General features: G+C 35.0%; 1 protein-coding gene across 1 annotated transcript in view; it reads right to left on the reverse strand.

The window, feature by feature from the left end:
• Nucleotides 1–20,619, reverse strand: part of LOC128590490 (sodium channel protein type 1 subunit alpha) — a 136,196-nt gene that overhangs the window by 54,493 nt on the left and 61,084 nt on the right. The window contains exons 3-9 of the mRNA XM_053597810.1: nt 18,170–18,288; nt 15,932–16,021; nt 14,246–14,374; nt 10,775–10,866; nt 9,681–9,950; nt 1,165–1,228; nt 510–651 (exon numbers count right to left, since the gene is read on the reverse strand). Coding sequence (XP_053453785.1) covers nt 510–651; nt 1,165–1,228; nt 9,681–9,950; nt 10,775–10,866; nt 14,246–14,374; nt 15,932–16,021; nt 18,170–18,288 — 906 coding nt within the window. The remainder of the gene's footprint in view (nt 1–509; nt 652–1,164; nt 1,229–9,680; nt 9,951–10,774; nt 10,867–14,245; nt 14,375–15,931; nt 16,022–18,169; nt 18,289–20,619) is intronic.

The raw sequence follows: 20,619 nt of genomic DNA on the forward strand, positions 1-20,619 counted from the left end.
TTATGTTGGTTACAGCACGCCCTACCTTTTTGACTGTGTGTATATATATTAGACATCAGCTTCTTCCTTGTCCCCTAACTTAAGCATTCATACTCTGATCTCTAAGAGGGATTTTTGCATTCACAGAGTCAGTAAAATACCCTGGACACCCCCTTGAAAGAGGAAGAGAACAAAGTTATCCTTTTACATCTGCTTTTTCATTTCATCATCTCCCATATGAAGGATAATATGGGTGGGGGTACATAAGGCTGAGGGGATAATATGACTTCTGTTTAGGAGAGTCTGTGCCTAAGAAAGAAAATAAATAGATTTTGAGCCGATGGGAAATGGGAGAGAATTGCTATCATTGACATCGCTTTGTTCAACATGTGTTATAGTTAGTGTCCCACTCAAGTCTCCCGACTTCAAGCCTGCTCTTTCCACTACGTTGTGCTATGGTTTGGATTTCATAGGTCAACTTTCTCAGATACTTCTACTTAAATGCAGTGTGTGGCTCTTTAGGTTCTCACCAGTTGATAAAGATTTTCCCAGAAGTCCTGAGTCATTAGTCGAAACAAGGACAAAAAAGCCCAACTGAAGGTATCAAAGCTTGTGTAGCCATAATTAGGATTTCTACCAGCTTTCACACACATATATCCTTCTGGACATTGGCTATAAATGAGGTGAAAGAAAGTATTACAAGATATTCTACTGTGTTTTTATTCTGGTAGCACTTCATATTTGTAACATTGTCTGGCAAACAGATTTGCTATTTCCCAACTTTGATTGAATATTGTTTTATTAGTCACTTGGCATCATCATTCAAATATGGTACAGAATTTCTAATAATATTTTACAAGACTATTATCTCTTGATAATTGTTATTTCAACATCTCCACTTCAATTTCACTTCTATGAAGTCTTCTGTGTTTATTCATTGTCCAATATATGTATTTAAGGGAAATAGCATTACAATTAAAAGTATTATCTACTCTTTCATAAAACAAAAAAACTTACTCAATATTTACATAATCTCACACTTTACCAAAAAAGCTTAAGTATAGCAGATTAATGTGAATGAAATTAGTTGGCTGTAATCTTCCATTTATACAAAAAGAGAGAAAAAACATGCCTATGTGTATATGTACACACAAATACATAAGCGTGTGCTAATTAGTGGCTTACCCTGCATCAGAGCTATTTCCACATAGTAGTGCATCTGGAAAACCCTCCAGGAAATAATGGTATCCTGTTTGAGAAAAAGAAAGTAATATGATGAACATTTGCATCGTTAAAAATACTAAAATGAGAATAGAAAATCAGATCCTACTTTAAGGTTTATTAAGTAACTGGAAATATATAATTCATTCAAAGGCACAATTATTTGCCTCTTCTTTCTCCAAATACTTGATATTATATTAAAAGGGTAGTGGATACTTAACAGTGCAAAGTCTTTCATTATGCATGTAAAATTAGTGATAGTCACAGGTACTAACATAAACTTTTTAAATGGTATCAGTATTTTTCCATCATTCTCATAAAAAATAAATTTCCTTCAGTAAAAATAGAAATGAAAAGAAATTCTTTACTTTCTTAAAGCAGCCATATACTTCAAAATAAAAGAATAAAATATTCTTCAGTTGTCTCTCCTATACTTTTAACATATTTATGCATTTTTAATAATTAAATATAACCTATATTATTATTATATCAACTTTCAGAATATAATATAGGCAATTTACATCAGTAGAAGCATAAATCATATCAACTAAAACAAAATTAAAAAATCTGAAATAGTAAAGCAGGGGTTATTTATAGTAATTATTTTAGATTTAGTATGTTTTCTAGAATTAGTTTGGGAACTGTCAGACCTCATTTAGTGATAGCTCTTCTCTGATGGCCATTCCAGAGAAAGAGTTCCAAAATTGCTTTGAAGGGTGGACTAAATGCTGGCATTAGTGCACAGCTTCCCTAGGGGTGAACTTTGAAGGTGACTATATGCATATTCAGCAATGAGGTATGTAGCACTTTTTAAAAGATGAGTTTGTGAACTTAATTCTCTACCTCATAACCAGTTCCATTGCTCTACCTACTAGATCTGAGCAAGCCACCAAAAGGCCCAAGAATTGGTCCCCTAGGACACGGTAGCACTGCTGCCAGTGTAAGCTGCTCTGAAGCCTAAAATCAGTCATATTTAGTTCACCGCTTCCACCATGAGTGTCCAAAGACTGGCTCAGCTGGTGTTCAAGTCCCCAGCAAAATGTGACCACAGCCTCAACTAATAATTGTGCTGTAACACACCAAGGAAATTACATTTACCACAGACACTGTGTACTGTCCAAGAAATTATACCAAAGTCACACTAGTGTAAGCACCTCAATCAAAGCCAAAGTGTCCTGGTTAACCAAGAACATATACACACCTTCATAAGAATATTTTTCCCCTTTGAAGTCAATTTTAAAAACTAGAACAAGTGACTACTACATCATACATCAATAGAAGGACACAGGAAATGTAAATAATCAAGGAAATATTACACCACCAGGCCTATAATTCTATCAATCTAGGAGGTCAATGAGGGTGGATTGCTTAAGCTCAGAAATACAAGACCAGCCTGAGCAAAAAAAGAGACCTGATCTCTACTAAAAATAGAAAAAATTAGCTGTGCATGGTAGCAAGCACCTGTAGTCTCAGTTACTGGGGAGGCTGACACAGACCCTTGAGCCAAGGGTTTGAGGTTGCTGTGACCTATGATGATGCCAGGCCACTCTTTCCAGGATAACAGAAAGAAAGAAGAAGAAGGAGAAGGAGAAAAAAAAGGAGGAGGAGGAGGAGGAGAAATATGACACCATCAGAGGACCACAACAATTGTCCAGCAATGGATATCCATTGAAAGAATTTCAAAATATGTCAGATAAAGAATTCTGATTCTTTACTGGTTTGAAATGTTGATTCTAAAGAAGTTAAATGAGATTCAAGAAAAATCTGGAAAAAATACAAAATTATCAGAAAATCAATTCAGGATATGAATGCAAAATTTACCAAGGGGATAGATATCTTTAATAAAACCATACAGAAATTCTGGAGCTCAAAGATTCACCAAAGAAAATACGAAAACAAAATCTTCAAAAATAAATTATACCAAAGAGAAGAAAATATCTTAGAACTTGAAAACAGCCCATTTGAAATAATCCAGGCAGAGAAAAATAAGGGAAAAAAGAATCAAAAGGAATAAGCAAAGCCTTTGTGACATCTGGGACTACATAAAGCAACTGAAGTTATGAATTATCAGTATTCCCAGGGCGGGGAGAGGCAGAAGAGAGATCAAAAAGTTTCAAAAGCCTATTTCCATAAATAATCAGTAAAAACTTCCCAGGACTATTAAGACAGACATGCAGAAATAGGTGGTCCAATGATTCCTAAGCAAATAAACTGAAAAGGGACTTCCCAAGACATAATATAATCAGAATAACTAAAGTCACAGTGAAAGAAAGAATTTTAAATTTAGCAGGAAAAAAGCATCTAGTCACTTATGAAGGAATCTGGAACAGGATAATAGTGGACCTCTCAACATAAATCTCATAGGCCAGGCCAACAAAGAATGAGATGTGATTTTCAAAGTGCTTAAAGAAAAAAACTACTAGTCAAGAACCTTATATACTTCCAAACTGTATATGAAATCAGCACATTGTACCCCATAAATGCATTAATGTATACATGATCTACCTCTTTATGATTTCATAAAGACATAAAATAAAATAAAATAATTTTATATACTTCTAGAATAAGCTTCACAAATGAAGGAAAAATAAAGTCTCTCCTTGACAAGCAAACACTGAGAGAATTCATCCCCACTAGCTAAACCCTATAGGAAATGCTCAAAAATGCCTTAAATATGGAAACAAAAAAATCAACATTCATCATCACAGAAACACACAAAGATATAAAACTCAAAGGTCTAAGAAAGCAATCGCACAAAGGAGGAAGACAAAGGAATAAATGGAAACACAACAGAATTTCAGAAAATAACAAAGACCAAAAGAGAAAAAGAAAGAATTTATAAAACAACTAGCAATACACTAAAGTATAACAACTACAAAACCTCACATATTACTATTAAATGTGAACATAAATAGATTTAATGCTTCACTTTAAAAAATATACATTGGCTAAAGTGGGCGTTAGGGGAACATGAGCCAGTTATACGCTGTTTATAAGAAATTCACCTTAGCATAAAGATATGTACAGACTGAAAGTAAGGGGGTGGGAAAAGATACTCCATGCAAACAGAAACCAAAGTGAGCAGGAATAGTTATGGTTATATCAGATAAAACAAAGTTTAACTCAAAAACGATAAAAACAAAATACAAAGAAGGTCATTATATAATGATAAAGAGATCAATTCAGCAAGTAGATATAATGATTCTGAATATTTATGCACCCAAAATTGGAACTCCAACTATTATTAGACTTACAGAAAGAGATAGATAGCAACATTATATTAGTGGGGGATTTTAGCAGCATACTCAGACATCAATAAGATAGGAAAGCAACAAGGAAACACTGAACTTAAATTTGACATTACACCAAATAGACTTAACTGATGGTTACAGGACATTACACCCAGCAACTACAGAATATACATTTTTTCATCAATACATGGAACATTCTAAATGATAGACCACATTTTAGGCAATAAAATAAATCTTAAATTAAAAAAAATTAAATTATATCAAATATCTTCTCAGATGACACTAGAGTAAAACTCTTTGTTAAACTTCAGAAACTCTGCAAATACACAGAAATCAAACACCAGGCTCTTAATAATTCTATATAAATGAAGAAATAAAGACAGAAATAAAAAAGTTGAAAGGAATGAAAATATAACAAATGAAAACCTGTGGAATACAGTGAAAGCAGTGCTGAGAGGGAATTTTATAGCATTAAATGCCTACTTGAAAAAAGTAGAAAGATCACAAATTAGCAACTTAACACTCCACTCAAGGAACTAGAAAAACAAGAATAAACCAAAGCCAGAGTTAGCAAAAGAAAAGAAATAATAAAGATAAGAGCAAACCAGCTGAAATAGAGACCCCCCCCCCAAAAATAAAAATCAACAAAATGAAAAACTGGTTCTTCAAAAAGATTAATAAAATTGTTAAGGCCACAGCTAAACTAAACAAGAAAACATCTGAATCAACACATTCAAAAATGAAAAAGGGGAAGTTATAATGGATACACAAGATAATTACAGATTATTATGGGCAACATTATTTTCACAAACTAGAAAACCTAGAGGAAATGGATGAATCCCTAAAAACATATAACCTTCTGAGATTGAACCAGGAAGAAATGGAACTCCTGAATAGACCACAATAATAAGTAACAAGATAGAATCAATAATAAAAAAATCTTCCAACAAATAAAAATCAGAACTGTGTGGATGTGTAGCCAAACACAGGTGAAGTCTACCAGCTGTACAAAGGACTGCTGCCAACCTACTGAAACTGTTCCAAAAGATTGAGAATCCTCCCTCACTCATTCTATGAAGCCAGTATTCTGATACTAAAGCCAGAAAAGGAAGCAACAACAACAACAGGAAAGCTACAGATCAGTATCTCTTATGCAAAAGTCCTCAACAAAGTCCTCAAGAAAATGTATCTCTTATGCACAAGTCCTTATGGGCCTGGTTAGTTATTTGCTAGATGCAAAAGTCCTTATAAATGCAAAAGTCCTCAACAAAATACCAAGAAACTGAATCCATCACATAGAAAGGATAATTCACCATGATCAAGTAGGTTTTATGCCAGAGATTCAATAGTGGTTCTACATATACAAATTAATGAATATGACCATATAATTACCAGCAAAAACCATATTATCATCTCAGTAAATGGAAAAAATGCATTTGATAAAATTCAGCTTTCTTTCATAATAAAATCCCTCAAAAACATTTGATATAGAGGAAACATGCCTCGAAACAATAAAAGCCATATATAGCACACCCACAGCCAACATCACATTGAATGAGGAAAATTAAAAGCATACCTGCTGAGAACTGGAATAAGACAAAGATGCCCACTCTATTTTTAATAATTAGTTTTTTTTTTTTATTTATTTCATGTTTATGTGAGGCTACAAATAACTATGGTACAATATTTGCATATGTTAAGTAGAGTCGCCCTTGAAGTTGTGTCCCACACCCAAAACGTATGCCAATACCCTTACATTGTGTCCATTAAATGGGAGCACACCAAAGCCCTCCCCTCCTCCCCTCCCCCACCTCTTTCAGTCTCCCTCCCCACAACTTGAATAGAATTGAGTTTTTCTCCTGTGTGGGCATGTATTTGATCACCTACTGGTTTATTATTAGTGTTGAGTACATTCAATATTTGCTTTGAAACACATTCTTATTAGCAAAGATGCCCACTTTAACCACTGCTCCTCAACCTATTACTGTAAGTCCTAGCCACAGCCATCGGGCAAGACAGAGAAATAGAGGGTGTCAAAATTAGAAAAGAGGTAGTCAAATCTCTATTCACTGAGGACGTGATCTTATACCTAGAAAACCCTAAGGGCTCCTCCAAAAGACTCCTAGATTGGATATAAATTCAGCAGTGTTTCAGGTTATAATGTCAATGTATAGAAATCAATAACATTTCTATATACCAACAACTACCAAGAGAATCAAAATAAAAGCTTAGTCTTGTTTGCAATAGCTTCACAAAAGTAAGATATGTAGGGAAAAAATTAACCAAGGAAGTGAAAGATCTCTGCAAAGAGAATTATAAGTCATTGATAGAACAAATTTTTTTTAAATAGATGTTTATTGTTATATAAACACCAGGTTATTATTATTATTATTATTTTTTTTTGCAGTTTTTGGCTGGGGCCGGATTTGAACCCACCACCTCTGGCATATGGGGCCGGCACCCTACCCCTTTGAGCCACAGGCGCCGCCCTGATAGAAGAAATTTTAACTGACATAAATGGATAAAATAATATTTCACACTCACAAATTGGAAGAATCAATATTGTTAAAATGACTATGCTTTCCAAAGCAATCTTTAGATCCAATGCAAAATACCAATGTCATTGTTTACAGAATTAGACAAAAATTTTAAATTCATATAGAACTAAAAAAACAACCAAAATTCTCAAAGAAATCTTAATCAAAAAGAATAACACTGGAAGCATCTTATCTGACTGCAAGACAATGGCAACCGAATCAGCATGGTACTGGCACAAAGCTATACACATAGATCAATGGAACAGAATAGAGAACCTAGAATAAAGCCACATACCTAACAATTAACTGATCTTCAACACAGCAGAAAAAAACATAACACTGAGGAAAGAACACACTATAAATGATTCTGGAAAAACAGGATAGCCATATATAGAAGAATGAAACTTGATCCCTATATTTCACAATATACAAAAATTAAATCAAGAATGGATTAAAATGTAAATGTAATACTTGAAACAATAAAAATTCTAGCAGAAAACATAAAAAACCCTCTTCTGGATGTTGACCTATGCAAGGAATTTATGACTAAGACCTCAAAAGCAAGTGCAATAAATACAAAAACAGATAAATGGTACTTAATTAAACTAAAAAGCTTTTGCATAGCAAAAGAAAACAAAATTAGTTAATTAATCTTTTTTCAATAACTGATGCTTTACTAGGGAAAATGATAAGAGTCATAGATTTTTAGAACTGGAAATAACCTCAGATATTCTTTGCTTTTCTTTACTTTGAATACATTGAAAATGGAGCCCAATAAATGTCCACTAAAGAGAATAAACCTTAAGTGACGTTTTTATAGTTATTGTCTTAATCTGAGATACAAAATCAAACTAGCAACAGATTTTAGGGAGTTGGTGGCAGAAGTGGACTTACTGGCATCCTAAAGAATGAATGAAGACATTCATGTATTGCTCTGACACTTATTTTTCTTAATTAAAGAATTTTTCTTAATCTGGAGTTTTACAACTATTTACAAATTATTTGTTAACTTATCACTGAATATCACGAAAGTGTCAATTTGTACCAACACAAAGTATTTCCCAGATCTGTAACTATAGGGAGACACTGATTAGGTCTTTGTTATTTTTTAAATTATGTTATCATTACTTTAAGTATTAACTTAGTATTAACCAATAACTTTCTGTGACGAATCCTACTTGTTCACTGAAGCTTTCTTCTATTTTTTTCCAAATTATTACTCATCACCTTAAAATAACAAAAATGATATCGCTATATTCAAGCACATCTGGAATCTGAGGGGCTTTCTTGTTTATTTGTTTTGTTTTGTTTTGTTGAGATAGAGTCTCAGTTTTGTTTTTTGAGATAGAGTCTCAGTTTGTCACCCTCATTAGAGTGCTGTGATGTCGTAGCTCACAGCAAACTCAAACTCATGGGCTCAAATGATTCTCTTGCCTCTTCCTCTTGAGTACATGGGACTACAGGTGCCTGCCACAACTCCTGGCTATTTTAAGAGATGGGATCTCGCTCTTGATCAGGCTGGTATCGAACCATTGAGCTCAGGCAATCCACCAGCTTCAGCCTCCCAGAGTGCTAAGATTACAGGCATGAGCCACCACACCCAGCCATTGGAATCTGAGTTTCAAATATTTAATATTTTTCCTTACAATGACATGTTCTTAACTCATAAATCATGTTTGATTTTCCTTGCTTTTCAAATATTGCTACTGGTGGATTCTAAAATTAAAGACAGAGAAAACTTTACTTACTTTTTATTTTCATTTTAAAAAGAGAAAGTGTAGACTCACTATTTTTACAACCTTCTAGAATGGACCATTTAAATATTCAACTATTTTGTGTAAAAGTCTTGAAATAAAGATGAACTGATTCCCATAACTTTAGTAAGTCATCTAACATATTATACTACTGTCTCCTACAGCTTCATTGATTGTAATTTTTCTTCTCTTCGACATACTACTACCTTTCAAATACAAGAATAATATTTAGTTTTAGGGCGGCGCCTGTTGCTCAAGGAGTAGGGCGCCGGTCCCATATGCCGGAGGTGGCGGGTTCAAACCCAGCCCTGGCCAAAAAACCACAAAAAAAAAAAAAAAAAATTTAGTTTTAGGTCTCACTTGCTGTCTATGAAGTAAGAAAATAATCTATTAATTATGCCATCCTGAAGCCAGGTATTATCACCACTGTTTTCTCCAATGTCTATAGAGTTTCCAATGCATAAAAGACATTGTGTAATTAATGTTTAATCAGATACATTTGCATAGTACTTTAGAATTTACAAAGGTCTTTCACATATTTTATCTCCTTCGATTTTTTCAATTGCCACAGGAAGAATGAACAGCAACTGTGATCCTAGGCACAGTCTTTCTAGCTGAATTCTTTAGCCTTCCAAATAAGGATGCCATAAAAAGTACCATTTAGGAGTCAAAATAATTATTAATAGAATAATTATATGTATGTGCACACCATTGATAAGCTGTTTAATAAAATCCTTCTTTAAAATTAGCTTCAGAAATATAAATAATCTATTATTTAAAATCCAGGGAAAATAAATGACAAGTACAATGTAATTTAAAATATTTTAAAAATAGTTCGATTATGTAATTTGTTACATGATCATACTAATTTTTCTCAAGCCCAGACAGAAGGCATATCAGTAATGAAAAGAATAAATACATGTAACAATAGTTCTTACTTGAATCTTGAATGTATGATTTCCAGTCAAACGTAATGACAGTTTCATTTACAAGTGTGCCATTGTAATCCACAGTTACATTATTCTCTATACTATGTTCTTCCAGCGAAGCATTGGTGGGAGGCCACTGGACACATTTATTCCGCAAGTTGCCCATGAACAGCTGCAGCCCAATTAGCGCAAACACGCTCAGACAGAACACAGTCAGGATCATGACATCAGAGAGCTTCTTCACTGACTGGATCAGGGCCCCCACAATGGTCTTCAGGCCTGAAAGAAAGAATCCTATTACTATGAAGTCTTAACACATGGGAAATAATAAAAGCTTCACGTAATTCTTTTGAAAACATAGATGCATGCATAAGTCTAAAGTATTTTCAATGCTAGTGGAAGAGCAATACTTTATGGAAGACTGAAGAACTTATGGAGATGAATCCATAACGCAGTGAAGTAAACAATGAAATAAAGATCCATCTCCCATTATGTTAAGAGGAAATAATGGGAGGTTCATGGTCCTCAGGAAGCCCATATTAAGGAAAGGGTCTTGCCTTTTTTGTTTTTGCTATGGAAACTTGTCCCACACTTTCATTAGGGTCAGTTGTTATTTTTATAACAAATTACCTTAACATATATTTAGACATTTCTGTTTATAAGTTGGAAAAGTTTATTTACAAGGCTGAAGGTGGTTTGAGGTTTAATACTACATGCAAACTCATGCTATTCTTTATTATCTTATTCATCTTTTGCTAGCAAAAGACTCGCGAGATTTCTATTGTACATAGTCATCAATGGAGCAATGGCTATAATGAATAAGAAATCACAGATTGATGCATTCAACAGAGAACAAGTATTGGTCAAACAAATATGATGAAAAAAAGATAGTATTTCTAAGATACTGCAACTTACAGTGTCTCACATAAGAGACTGTTAAACTCCAAGGCTGATAAAAGTTATGTTCGGATAATTAGAATCATTTCCTGTGAAACACCTAATCTTATGGTCCCTGATTTTCTGTAATGCTCAACATGAAGCAAATAGGCTGATGCTGAGAAAACATGAGAGTTGTCAGCGTGGGTGTTTAACCTAGTTCTCACCTGGAATGACCGAAATTGTTTTCAAAGCTCGAAGAACTCTGAATGTTCTCAACGCTGAGACATTGCCCAGGTCCACAAACTCTGTCACATATCTGTAATAAGGAGTTCACACACAAACACAATGACAGGATACAAAGAAAGAGCTGTAGGTTCAAGGAGCCTGAGCTTTACACCAATCACTTCTTACCCGGAATTACAGAAATAGTTTTCAAAGCTCTCAAGACTCTGAAAGTGTGAAGAGCTGAAAAATTGCCTAGGTTTACAAATTCTGTTACATACCTGTAGAATTAAATCAGAGTTATTCAAGATTTTTTATTTTATTTATTTATTTATTTATTTATTTATTTATTTTTTAAATCATAGCTGTGTACATTGATATGATCATGGAGCATCATTCACTAGCTTCACAGACTGTTTGACACACTTTCATCACACTGGTTAACATAGCCTTCCTGGCATTCTCTCAGTTACTTAGTCAAGATTTTAAGAGGATTTATATTATTGGTGCAGGTCTTGTATAAAGACCTTCTTGGTGATTTTAAATGATAAATAACGTTAAGTGGCAAATTAAAAAATTAGAATCCATCACTGTCATTTAATTCACATAATTATTAAGGCCAATATCTAAACATAAACTTTGTAAAGTATGCATCCCTGTTGCCATTTTGGAATCCACGTAGTCAACATGTAATTCAATTACATAGGACAATTAAGTAAAAAGAAAATAAATCTTGGCTATGGTCTCAGGGTTTATGTTAGAAAAAATTCATGAACTCATGCAACAGAATTTAGGCATGTAAATGCAGATAGCCTTATTGCTTTTATGTATAAGAAAGGATTTTCGTAGAATAACTTTTAAATGAAACTCAGGCAAATCATGAAAAATATTTTATGGGGCCCAATGCTGCCCCTGCCATTATTGCTACTTTATTCAGAAACAAAAGTCTCATATCCTTCTTTTGAGCTGTGGCCAAAGGGTTTGGAAAACAATTGGCTCATCCTGATCAGATAGATCAAAACAGCATGGTACTGGTACAAAAACAGAGAAGTAGATGTCTGGAACAGAATAGAGAACCAAGAGATTAACCCAGCTACTTACTGTTATTTGACCTTTGATAAGCCAATTAAAAATATTCAGTGGGGAGAAGATTCCCTATTTAACAAATGGTGCTGGGTGAACTGGCTGGCAACCTGTAGAAGATGGAAACTGGACCCACACTTTTCACCATTAACTAAGATAGACTCTCACTGGATTAAAGATTTAAACTTAAGACATGAAACTATAAAAGTACTAGAGGAGAGTGTAGGGAAAACCCTTGAAGAAATTGGTCTGGGCGAGTATTTTATGAGGAGGACCCCCCGGGCAATTGAAGCAGCTTCAAAAATACACTAGTGGGACCTGATCAAACTAAAAAGCTTCTGCACAGCCAAGAACACAGTAAGTAAAGCAAGGAAACAGCCCTCAGAATGGGAGAAGATATTTGCAGGTTAGGTCTCCAACAAAGGTTTAATAACCAGAATTCACAGAGAACTCAAACATATAAGCAAGAAAAGAAGAAGTGATCCCATCGCAGGCTGGGCAAGGGACTTGAAGAGAAACTTCTCTGAAGAAGACAGGCGCACGGCCTACAGACATATGAAAAAATGCTCATCATCTTTAATCATCAGAGAAATGCAAATCAAAACTACTTTGAGATATCATCTAACTCCAGTAAGACTAGCCCATATCACAAATCCCAAGACCAGAAATGTTGGCGTGGATGTGGAGAAAAGGGAACACTTCTACACTGCTGGTGGGAATGCCAATTAATACATTCCTTTTGGAAAGATGTTTGGAGAACACTTAGAGATCTAAAAATAGACCTGCCATTCAATCCTATAATTTCTCTACTAGGTATATACCCAGAAGACCAAAAAATCACATCATAACAAAGATATTTGTACCAGAATGTTTATTGCAGCTCAATTCAGAATTGCTAAGTCATGGAAAAAGCCCAAGTGTTCATCGATCCACGAATGGATTAATAAACTGTGGTATATGTCCACCATGGAATATTATGCAGCCTTAAAGAAAGATGGAGACTTTACCTCTTTCATGTTTACATGGATGGAGCTGGAACATATTTTTCTTAGTAAAGAATCTCAGGAATGGAAGAAAAAGTATCCAATGTACTCAGCCTTACTATGAAACTAATTTATGGCTTTCATATGAAAGCTATAACCCAGTTATAACCTAAGAATATGGGGAAGGAAGAGCGAGGGGGGAGGGATAAGGGGAGGATGGGCAGAGGGAGGGAAATTGGTGGGATTACACCTGCGGTGCATCTTACAAGGGTACATGTGAAACTTAGTAAATGTAGAATGTAAATGTCTTAACACAATAACTAAGAAAATGCCAGGAAGGCTATGTTAACCAGTGTGATGAAAATGTGTCAAACGGTCTATAAAACCAGTGTATGGTGCCCCATGATCGCATTAATGTACACAGCTATGATTTAACAATAAAAAATAAATAAAAAGAAATTGACAGCAGATAGGGAGTACTTGAAGCCCTGATTCTCTGAGCATCACCTCTCCTACCCACCACATCACATCCGCGAGAAGCCAAGAAAATTGGCCCCTGGAGAAAGCATGAGGCAGAGAGGTGCTGGTCTACCTTCCCCCACATCTACCCTCACCTTCTCCTGGATGCCTTTCCATTATTTTTCTAGGCCTCTTCCTGGGAAAGTTTACCACTAGGAAAAAAAAGATGGGGTGCAGAAATTATGCATATTACTGAGTGTATATGCGTAGGAGAAAAGGGTAAGCTTTAAGTTGAGAGTAAAGAAAAAACTGAAGAAATCCATAAAAAGAAATAAGAGAGGAAGGGAAAAAAGGTCAGGATAGAAACAAAAACACAGAGAATGTGCCCATCTATGTCTTAAAAAATTGGTTTGCTGATAAAATAATAATTTAATACTATGTTAAATAGGGACATCAAATAACTTAATTTTTCCTGTTGGTTTTGCCAGAACACATCAATGCAAATATTTCTATTCTTCTTTCAGACTAATAAAAGAAGCCGTGCCTAATCTGGGCAAGTTCAGTGCAAATCTATGGGGCCAATAGACTTTTCTGTGGCTGTAAATTTTTAAATCCATTTTCACAGATGTATTATCAATAAACTTATGATTTCACACTTGGAGTGTGTGTGTGTGTGCTTGCATGTGTGTATGTGTTTTGAAAGATTGACATGGTTGAAATTTGCAGACATATTTATTACATGTGGAAATTTTAGTTTCAACTACTGCAAAACTTTCAAGGCACAGTGAAATGGCCACTAGACCTCTTGTGCCAAATTAAAATTCAGAGCTTAAAAATGTAAATCACACTAAGATATTCCACCATTAAAATAAACACACTCTTTAAAGCACAAGCACTCATGGAAAACCCATCTATGTTCTGTTTCCAAGTTTCAAAAAAGGCACTTACGCAAATGTAATGACAGTGAAGTCGAGCCAGTTCCATGGATCTCTAAGGAAAGTAAAATCTTCTAAGCAGAAGCCCCTTGCAATAATTTTTATAAGTGATTCAAAAGTATATATTCCAGTGAAGGTGTACCTGAAAACAAGTATCCAGAAACATTTATAAAGTAATAGTTTTACAGCATATCCATTTCTTATCAATCTCTCAGTGGAATAGATGAATATTAACAAAGAAAAATAGGCAGGTTGATTTTATTCTAACAGAAATAAAATTCCCCAATACATGAAGAGCTTATTTTATTCTAACAGAAATAAAATTCCCCAATACATGAAGAGCTGGTGTTGTTAAGAGTAGTATGGGAAATACCAGCAATTAGTCTATTCTTGTTACTGTCTAAAATGTTTTGGTATTGATATAAATGAATGTAACTTCCTAGGAATTATCCAGTATGATCATGTGATGGAGTACCCAGTCAATAATATTGCAGAAGCATAAAATAATTTTCTCTAAAATGCAAAAAAAAAAAATATCTCTATTTCAATGATGTTCTAAGAAGGAGAAGAAATCGACAAATTAACAAGTCTTATGTTTCCCCTTTCCGCAAGGTAGGTTAACTTACTTGGGAAAAGAACTTGATTAAAACCAAAGTGAAAAATTCTAAGGTTAGAAAGGGTAAAAAATTAATTTAGAATAAAGTTTTGTGATAATTCAGAAACTTGCATGTTTCCAAAGTTTAAAACTTCTACTCAGAACTTTGAGTGTGAGGGCAACATAAAATCACAGGAACTAGAGGGGCTGAACACTTGCAGGCCCTACAGGTTAATTTTTATACAGCAGGAATTCTTTGCATATTAAGTTTATTATTTTCTTCAAAATCTGTTTTCACAGTGACTCCAACCTGGAGGTGTCCAGGAAGGGCAGAAGCTCTTGGGAAGACCTATGCAGCAGGGAAGGGTCAGCAGCCACAGAGATTATGACACAGGTAGGGTGGGCTGGTGGCCCAGCCCTTGTTAGCTCAGTCTTAGCTGCAGTTATCACAGCTCTCAAAGGGGTAGGGATCCCCAGAACAGAAAGATTGTCGATAGAATTAGGAATGCTCACAGTTTCTGAATAAGCTGCCCAAACTTTGACTTCTGTTAGTTTAGCCTTCAATCTACTGAATTTTCTAAATTCTATAATCCAAAAATTTTGGATTTTTTCTGCCATTTTTTGTAAACATGCTTGAAACTGATATAGGCCTACCATGAAGTAGATGCATCAGGTGGAAATGAAAACTTTGTGAGCTTCAACATTGTCATGTCATATGGCCTTTCTAATTTGCCCTTTTTGATTATTAGCTCATTAAATTATCTGGAATTTAATTGTAACAAGGATCACCATATTGGCTCTTTTCTGCCTAACCACATTTGCCTTGGCCACTATAAATCCTGAAGGAAAGTGATAGCTATTCAGGAATGATGGGCTTCTGGTGACCACCAGGTACAGGTGAAAGACACTAGACCTAATGCCAGCAGAGCTGAGAGTCACGGAGCATTTCCTTCTTGCTATGTGATTGCGTCTAGGAGTTGCTTTTGAAGAATAAGGATGTTCTTCAGTTTTATTTTGAAAATATGTTAAGACATAGTTTCAAAATCCCAAACATTCATACAGATATATTTGTGTATATATATTTAAAAATTAAGCTGAACTTACTCAACATTCTTTGTCCAATCAGGAGGGTTACTCATTGTCATAAACACACAGTTGGTCAAAATAGTGCACATAATTAGCATGCTGAATAATGTAGGTTATTGTTAAGGAATGCACAGAAGAAAATACAAATCTAAGTATTTTATCAAATTATCATTGAAAAGCCTGGACTGCAGGTCAGCTGGGACTCAGGGATAAACACATTGTGGGCAAGTCATCTAACATCTTGAAACTTCAGTTTCATCACTTGTAAACTGTGGGTTTATTATATTATATTCACAGGGTAGTAGTATGTATTAAATGAGATAGTGCATGGCAAAGCATTATATCAGCATAAAGATTTGTTTTTATCACTCTTAGTAATTCAGTGTATTTACCAGAGAACTTCAGTGGGAGTCTGTGTTTTTGACAATACAAGTTGCACAGCAACTTGAATAGAAAGCTCAAGGCTTTGAGCAGAAAGCATTATCTTAAATTAATTAATGCAGTTAAAATTGCATTGTTGAGGAAGGGCATATGTCAGCAATATTATAATTTTTTAACCACGTTATCCAACATAATTTAATGCATGAAAATAATTTATGGTCAAAGTACAGCATGATGCTATTTGTTGGGTTGGTCCATTGGATGGAATTTGTACAAGTGGATTGGATAAGATTAAAAGTGAATATTTAATCTTATCCAACAGTGGATAAGATTAAAAGTGATATTCTTGAAGGTCAGGCCTTACCATGATGTGATTGTAATTAAAATTCAACATAGCAAAGTGATCTTAAAAGTCACTCAGCCTCTGCGCCACCCTGAATTTCCCCTTATTTTTTATACAATGGAACTGATAATGTACAGAACTCATCATTTTCACATACTGACTAAATAACTAATAAGTAGCAATGCTTGGAACAGTGCCTGTATACAAGTAAATATGCTCTAAGTGTTACCTCAAACAAATAGGACAGAAATACAAAGCTAAACAGAACCTTAAAAACCAACTGGTCTTATCAGTATATTTTAGAAATCAAGGAAATCAGGCCTAAGCTCTAGAGAAGTTAGATAATGTGGCCCAATCCTAAAACAGATTTCCTGCCTCAGATCCAATATTGGATCCACTATAGTTTACTGCCAAAACCAAAATTTTCCACAAGTCAGAAGGAAAGTTTTCATTACATGACCACATGATGGCACTAGAAATACAAAGTAGGATAGGGAAATTTCCCTAAGGGTAAAAACCCTGACCTTATGATTTTTATGTTTCAAATCTTTTAATTTTAGTAACTGCATATTTATACCACTAAAGAATTTCTTGTAATCAGCTTAAAATTAGATGACCTTTTAAGTTTTAGAAACCTTTTCAAAAAGCAGGTAGTACGAGTTTAAAAAGAAATAACAGCATCTTGGGTGGTGCCTATGGCTCAAAGGAGTAGGGTGCAGGCCCCATATGCCAGAGGTGGTGGGTTCAAACCCAGCCCTGGCCAAAAACAGCAAAAAACCCCACAGTATCTCTTTATTATTGCCAAAGCTATCAAAATGAGACACAATCAGAAATGAAGCTTTTCACTGAGACACATCTTCAACACATGGATTTCACTGTAGAGAATTTTTAACACCAGTGGGAATCACAAAGTCAAAGCCCTTAAGACCATTGAGAAATAGAATCTGTTTCTTTCATTGACTTTCAGAGTCTTTACTAAGCAATCAGTTTCTCAAGGCACAGTCATAATTAAATTTGAAATTCAGCCAATATCCAGTAGTTCTTTTACAAATATCATCAAGAAAGCTTGAGAATTACCTAACTACTGGATAAAAGCTCCTGACATTCTCCCATGGAAAATATGCCTACCTTTAAGGTTTATTATAAGACATTCTAAAGCATTTTACATCATAAGTATGACTAAACTTGGGTCTGAAAGTAGAATTTTTCATTATTATAGCACTGTTTACTATAAATTCTATATAATCACAAACACTGTGCAACAGTGGTAAGGTTAATATGGCTATTAACGTTAGATTTCTAGAATTAAATACATATTTTTAGAAGGATAAAGATACACATACATACAAGACTTTCTAAGTTTAGTAACATGTATGTTATTAATCAAGTTTAAGATTAAGGCTTGTATGACAAAAATGCAAAAAGAGCGTAATAGTTATAGAATATGGACATTTCCCAACTCTCACATTTAGCTACAAAGTACTTATAGATTATGTACAAATAGTTAATACTAATCACTTGAAAAAGGATATGAATGTACCAAAATCTTAATAGCTATTTTCCTAAGAGGATTGAAGGGAGTTAAAATGTACAGGGCAGAGGTGGCACTGAACCGGAAGATGGCCTTCCCTTTATTCAATACTATAAAAGTCTGTAAGATAGGAACACAACATACAAGTATGAAAGCACAAAGCATTTAAACTCTATCATCTACAGTATGTTACTTGTCATCATGAATTATTGTAATGTTAAATGAGAAACCAGCACCATCACAACATTCACTGTGCACCATGAAGACAAACTGTCACTGGCTCTTCCTAACCATGGAGGAAATCCAACAATGTCACTTACCTTTCACCTTATACTCACCTGCAGTTTTATTGTGTATAAGACATTTAGCCAAGATTAACTTATTTATTTTCCTGATATTTTATATGCCTGAGTTAAATGAAAGTCTTAAATGGGTGTACATTTCATTTCATTCCAAAAACTTAAGGCACTACACTCCTTTCATATTGATTTTAGCTTTCTCAATTCAAATATCTTGAAAATTAATCCTGTGGAATGCAAAATCATTCAATAGGACTGATACTATTTTTGACATAAATATTCTTTTACCACCTATCCTTATGAAAAACATCATTTCTTTCTTGGTAAAGGAAAATAAAAAACAGCCACCATCAAACCCACTCTTGGGTTAGATGGATATAATCCAGCCATTGATTTCTGGAGGTCAAGTTCCCTGGAGAGCATCTGTTGACCAGGAGTGCTAAATTCTGTATTGGGATTTCTGAGCTAGCTGACACATTGAATTCTAATCCAAATTGACTGCCTATCCCATGTAGTGCATTCTTATCAAAGAGTAAAAGCTCAAAGGCCCTGAAAAATCCATTAGTGAAAGGCTATTCAGGATCCATGAGTGTGAATGGAATTCCCTTCCAAACATTAGCCCTGAGATCATTGGCAGTGTGTAGACAAATACAGAAGCAGCAAACAATTGTGGATAAAGGACGGGAGTCTAGCTTGGTACTTCCTAAGGTGCCTACTCATATTTAACCAGAGCCAGGGGTGGGAGAAAGCCTTTTCTCTGTGAATCATATAGTTGGGGAAGGGAGTTTTAAATTGACCCATTTTTTTTAAATACCTATTTTTTTAGGTCTTAGAGTGCAGTATCTGCACAGTTCACATTGTGATGTGGTAAGCATTAACTTTATGTTTATTATCCAACAAAAATCTTTGATTGTGGTTTATTCTCTATATTTAGTTTTCAGGTCATCAATAGATGTCTAATTTTCCCCCCTCTATTTTTAGGATTTTCTAAACTCAATCATTCCCAAACCTAGTTGCCATTTGACAATAGCACTTCTTTTTTTTTTTTTTTTTTTGTAGAGACAGAGTCTCACTGTACCGCCCTCGGTAGAGTGCCATGGCGTCACACGGCTCACAGCAACCTCTAACTCTTGGGCTTATGCGATTCTCTTGCCTCAGCCTCCCGAGCAGCTGGGACTACAGGCGCCCGCCACAACGCCCGGCTATTTTTTGTTTCAGTTTGGCCGGGGCTGGGTTTGAACCCGCCACCCTTGGCATATGGGGCCGGCGCCCTACTCACTGAGCACTTCTGGGATAGCAGAAGTGCCTCACATCTGCTTTGAAAGTGTGGCCCCCCAGCCACACTGTTGCTGGTCTGCCAGTTGTTTTTCCTGGCACGTGACAAAATAAGTAGAGACATGGATAGTTTGTGTTTAGAAACTTGTAAGGCAATTTGACCAACTAATGTTGTGTCTGTTGCATCTAATAATAAAAAAGCGTGTGGCAGGTATTGTGATTGGTAAGCCTGTTTTGCATTTCAATTTTCTATAAATAAATTTTTACTGTATTTTATAGAAAAATAGAGACCTCACATTCACAAGAGATTTCGAGAAGCACTGAGCCCTCTGACTACATTCCCTGTATCATCTTTGAAATATGAGTCCAGAAAACAGAAAACTGTACCGTGAGGTCCATTTGTAGGAAGAGATTGCTTCACCTGTGCTTGCTAGAGGAAAAAAGCCACCCGTGTTGACAATATTTAGCCTCTTTTTCTCTGATTCATTCAGCGCTTCTGTCCCTGAATGACACTGTAAGATCATCATAAAATGTGAATAGACTTGTACAATGTAAATAAATGCCTTTGCCCTAAGGAATACGTGCATGAAAGGATGCAGCAGGGCCAAAGCGTAGCCAACCCAGGACTCAATATGACTCCCCTTTCAAACCTACTGGTTGGAGTCCTTTCCCTCAAAATATGCTGGATCAAGCCTGATACTGGGAGTTGGAGTAGGGGAACCAGTAAAATTTAGCACAAAATATGCATTTTAAAAATAAGTATCTCTATTTCAAATAACATTATAAGATAATTCTGAAATAAATACTATTGATAGAAAGTGATTATGAGGAGGAAATTACTCCCCATTAGGTGGCCTTATTCACGGGCTGGAGTCTG

The sequence above is a fragment of the Nycticebus coucang genome, chromosome 7 (assembly GCF_027406575.1).
Source record: "Nycticebus coucang isolate mNycCou1 chromosome 7, mNycCou1.pri, whole genome shotgun sequence".
Taxonomy (NCBI): Eukaryota; Metazoa; Chordata; class Mammalia; order Primates; family Lorisidae; genus Nycticebus; species Nycticebus coucang.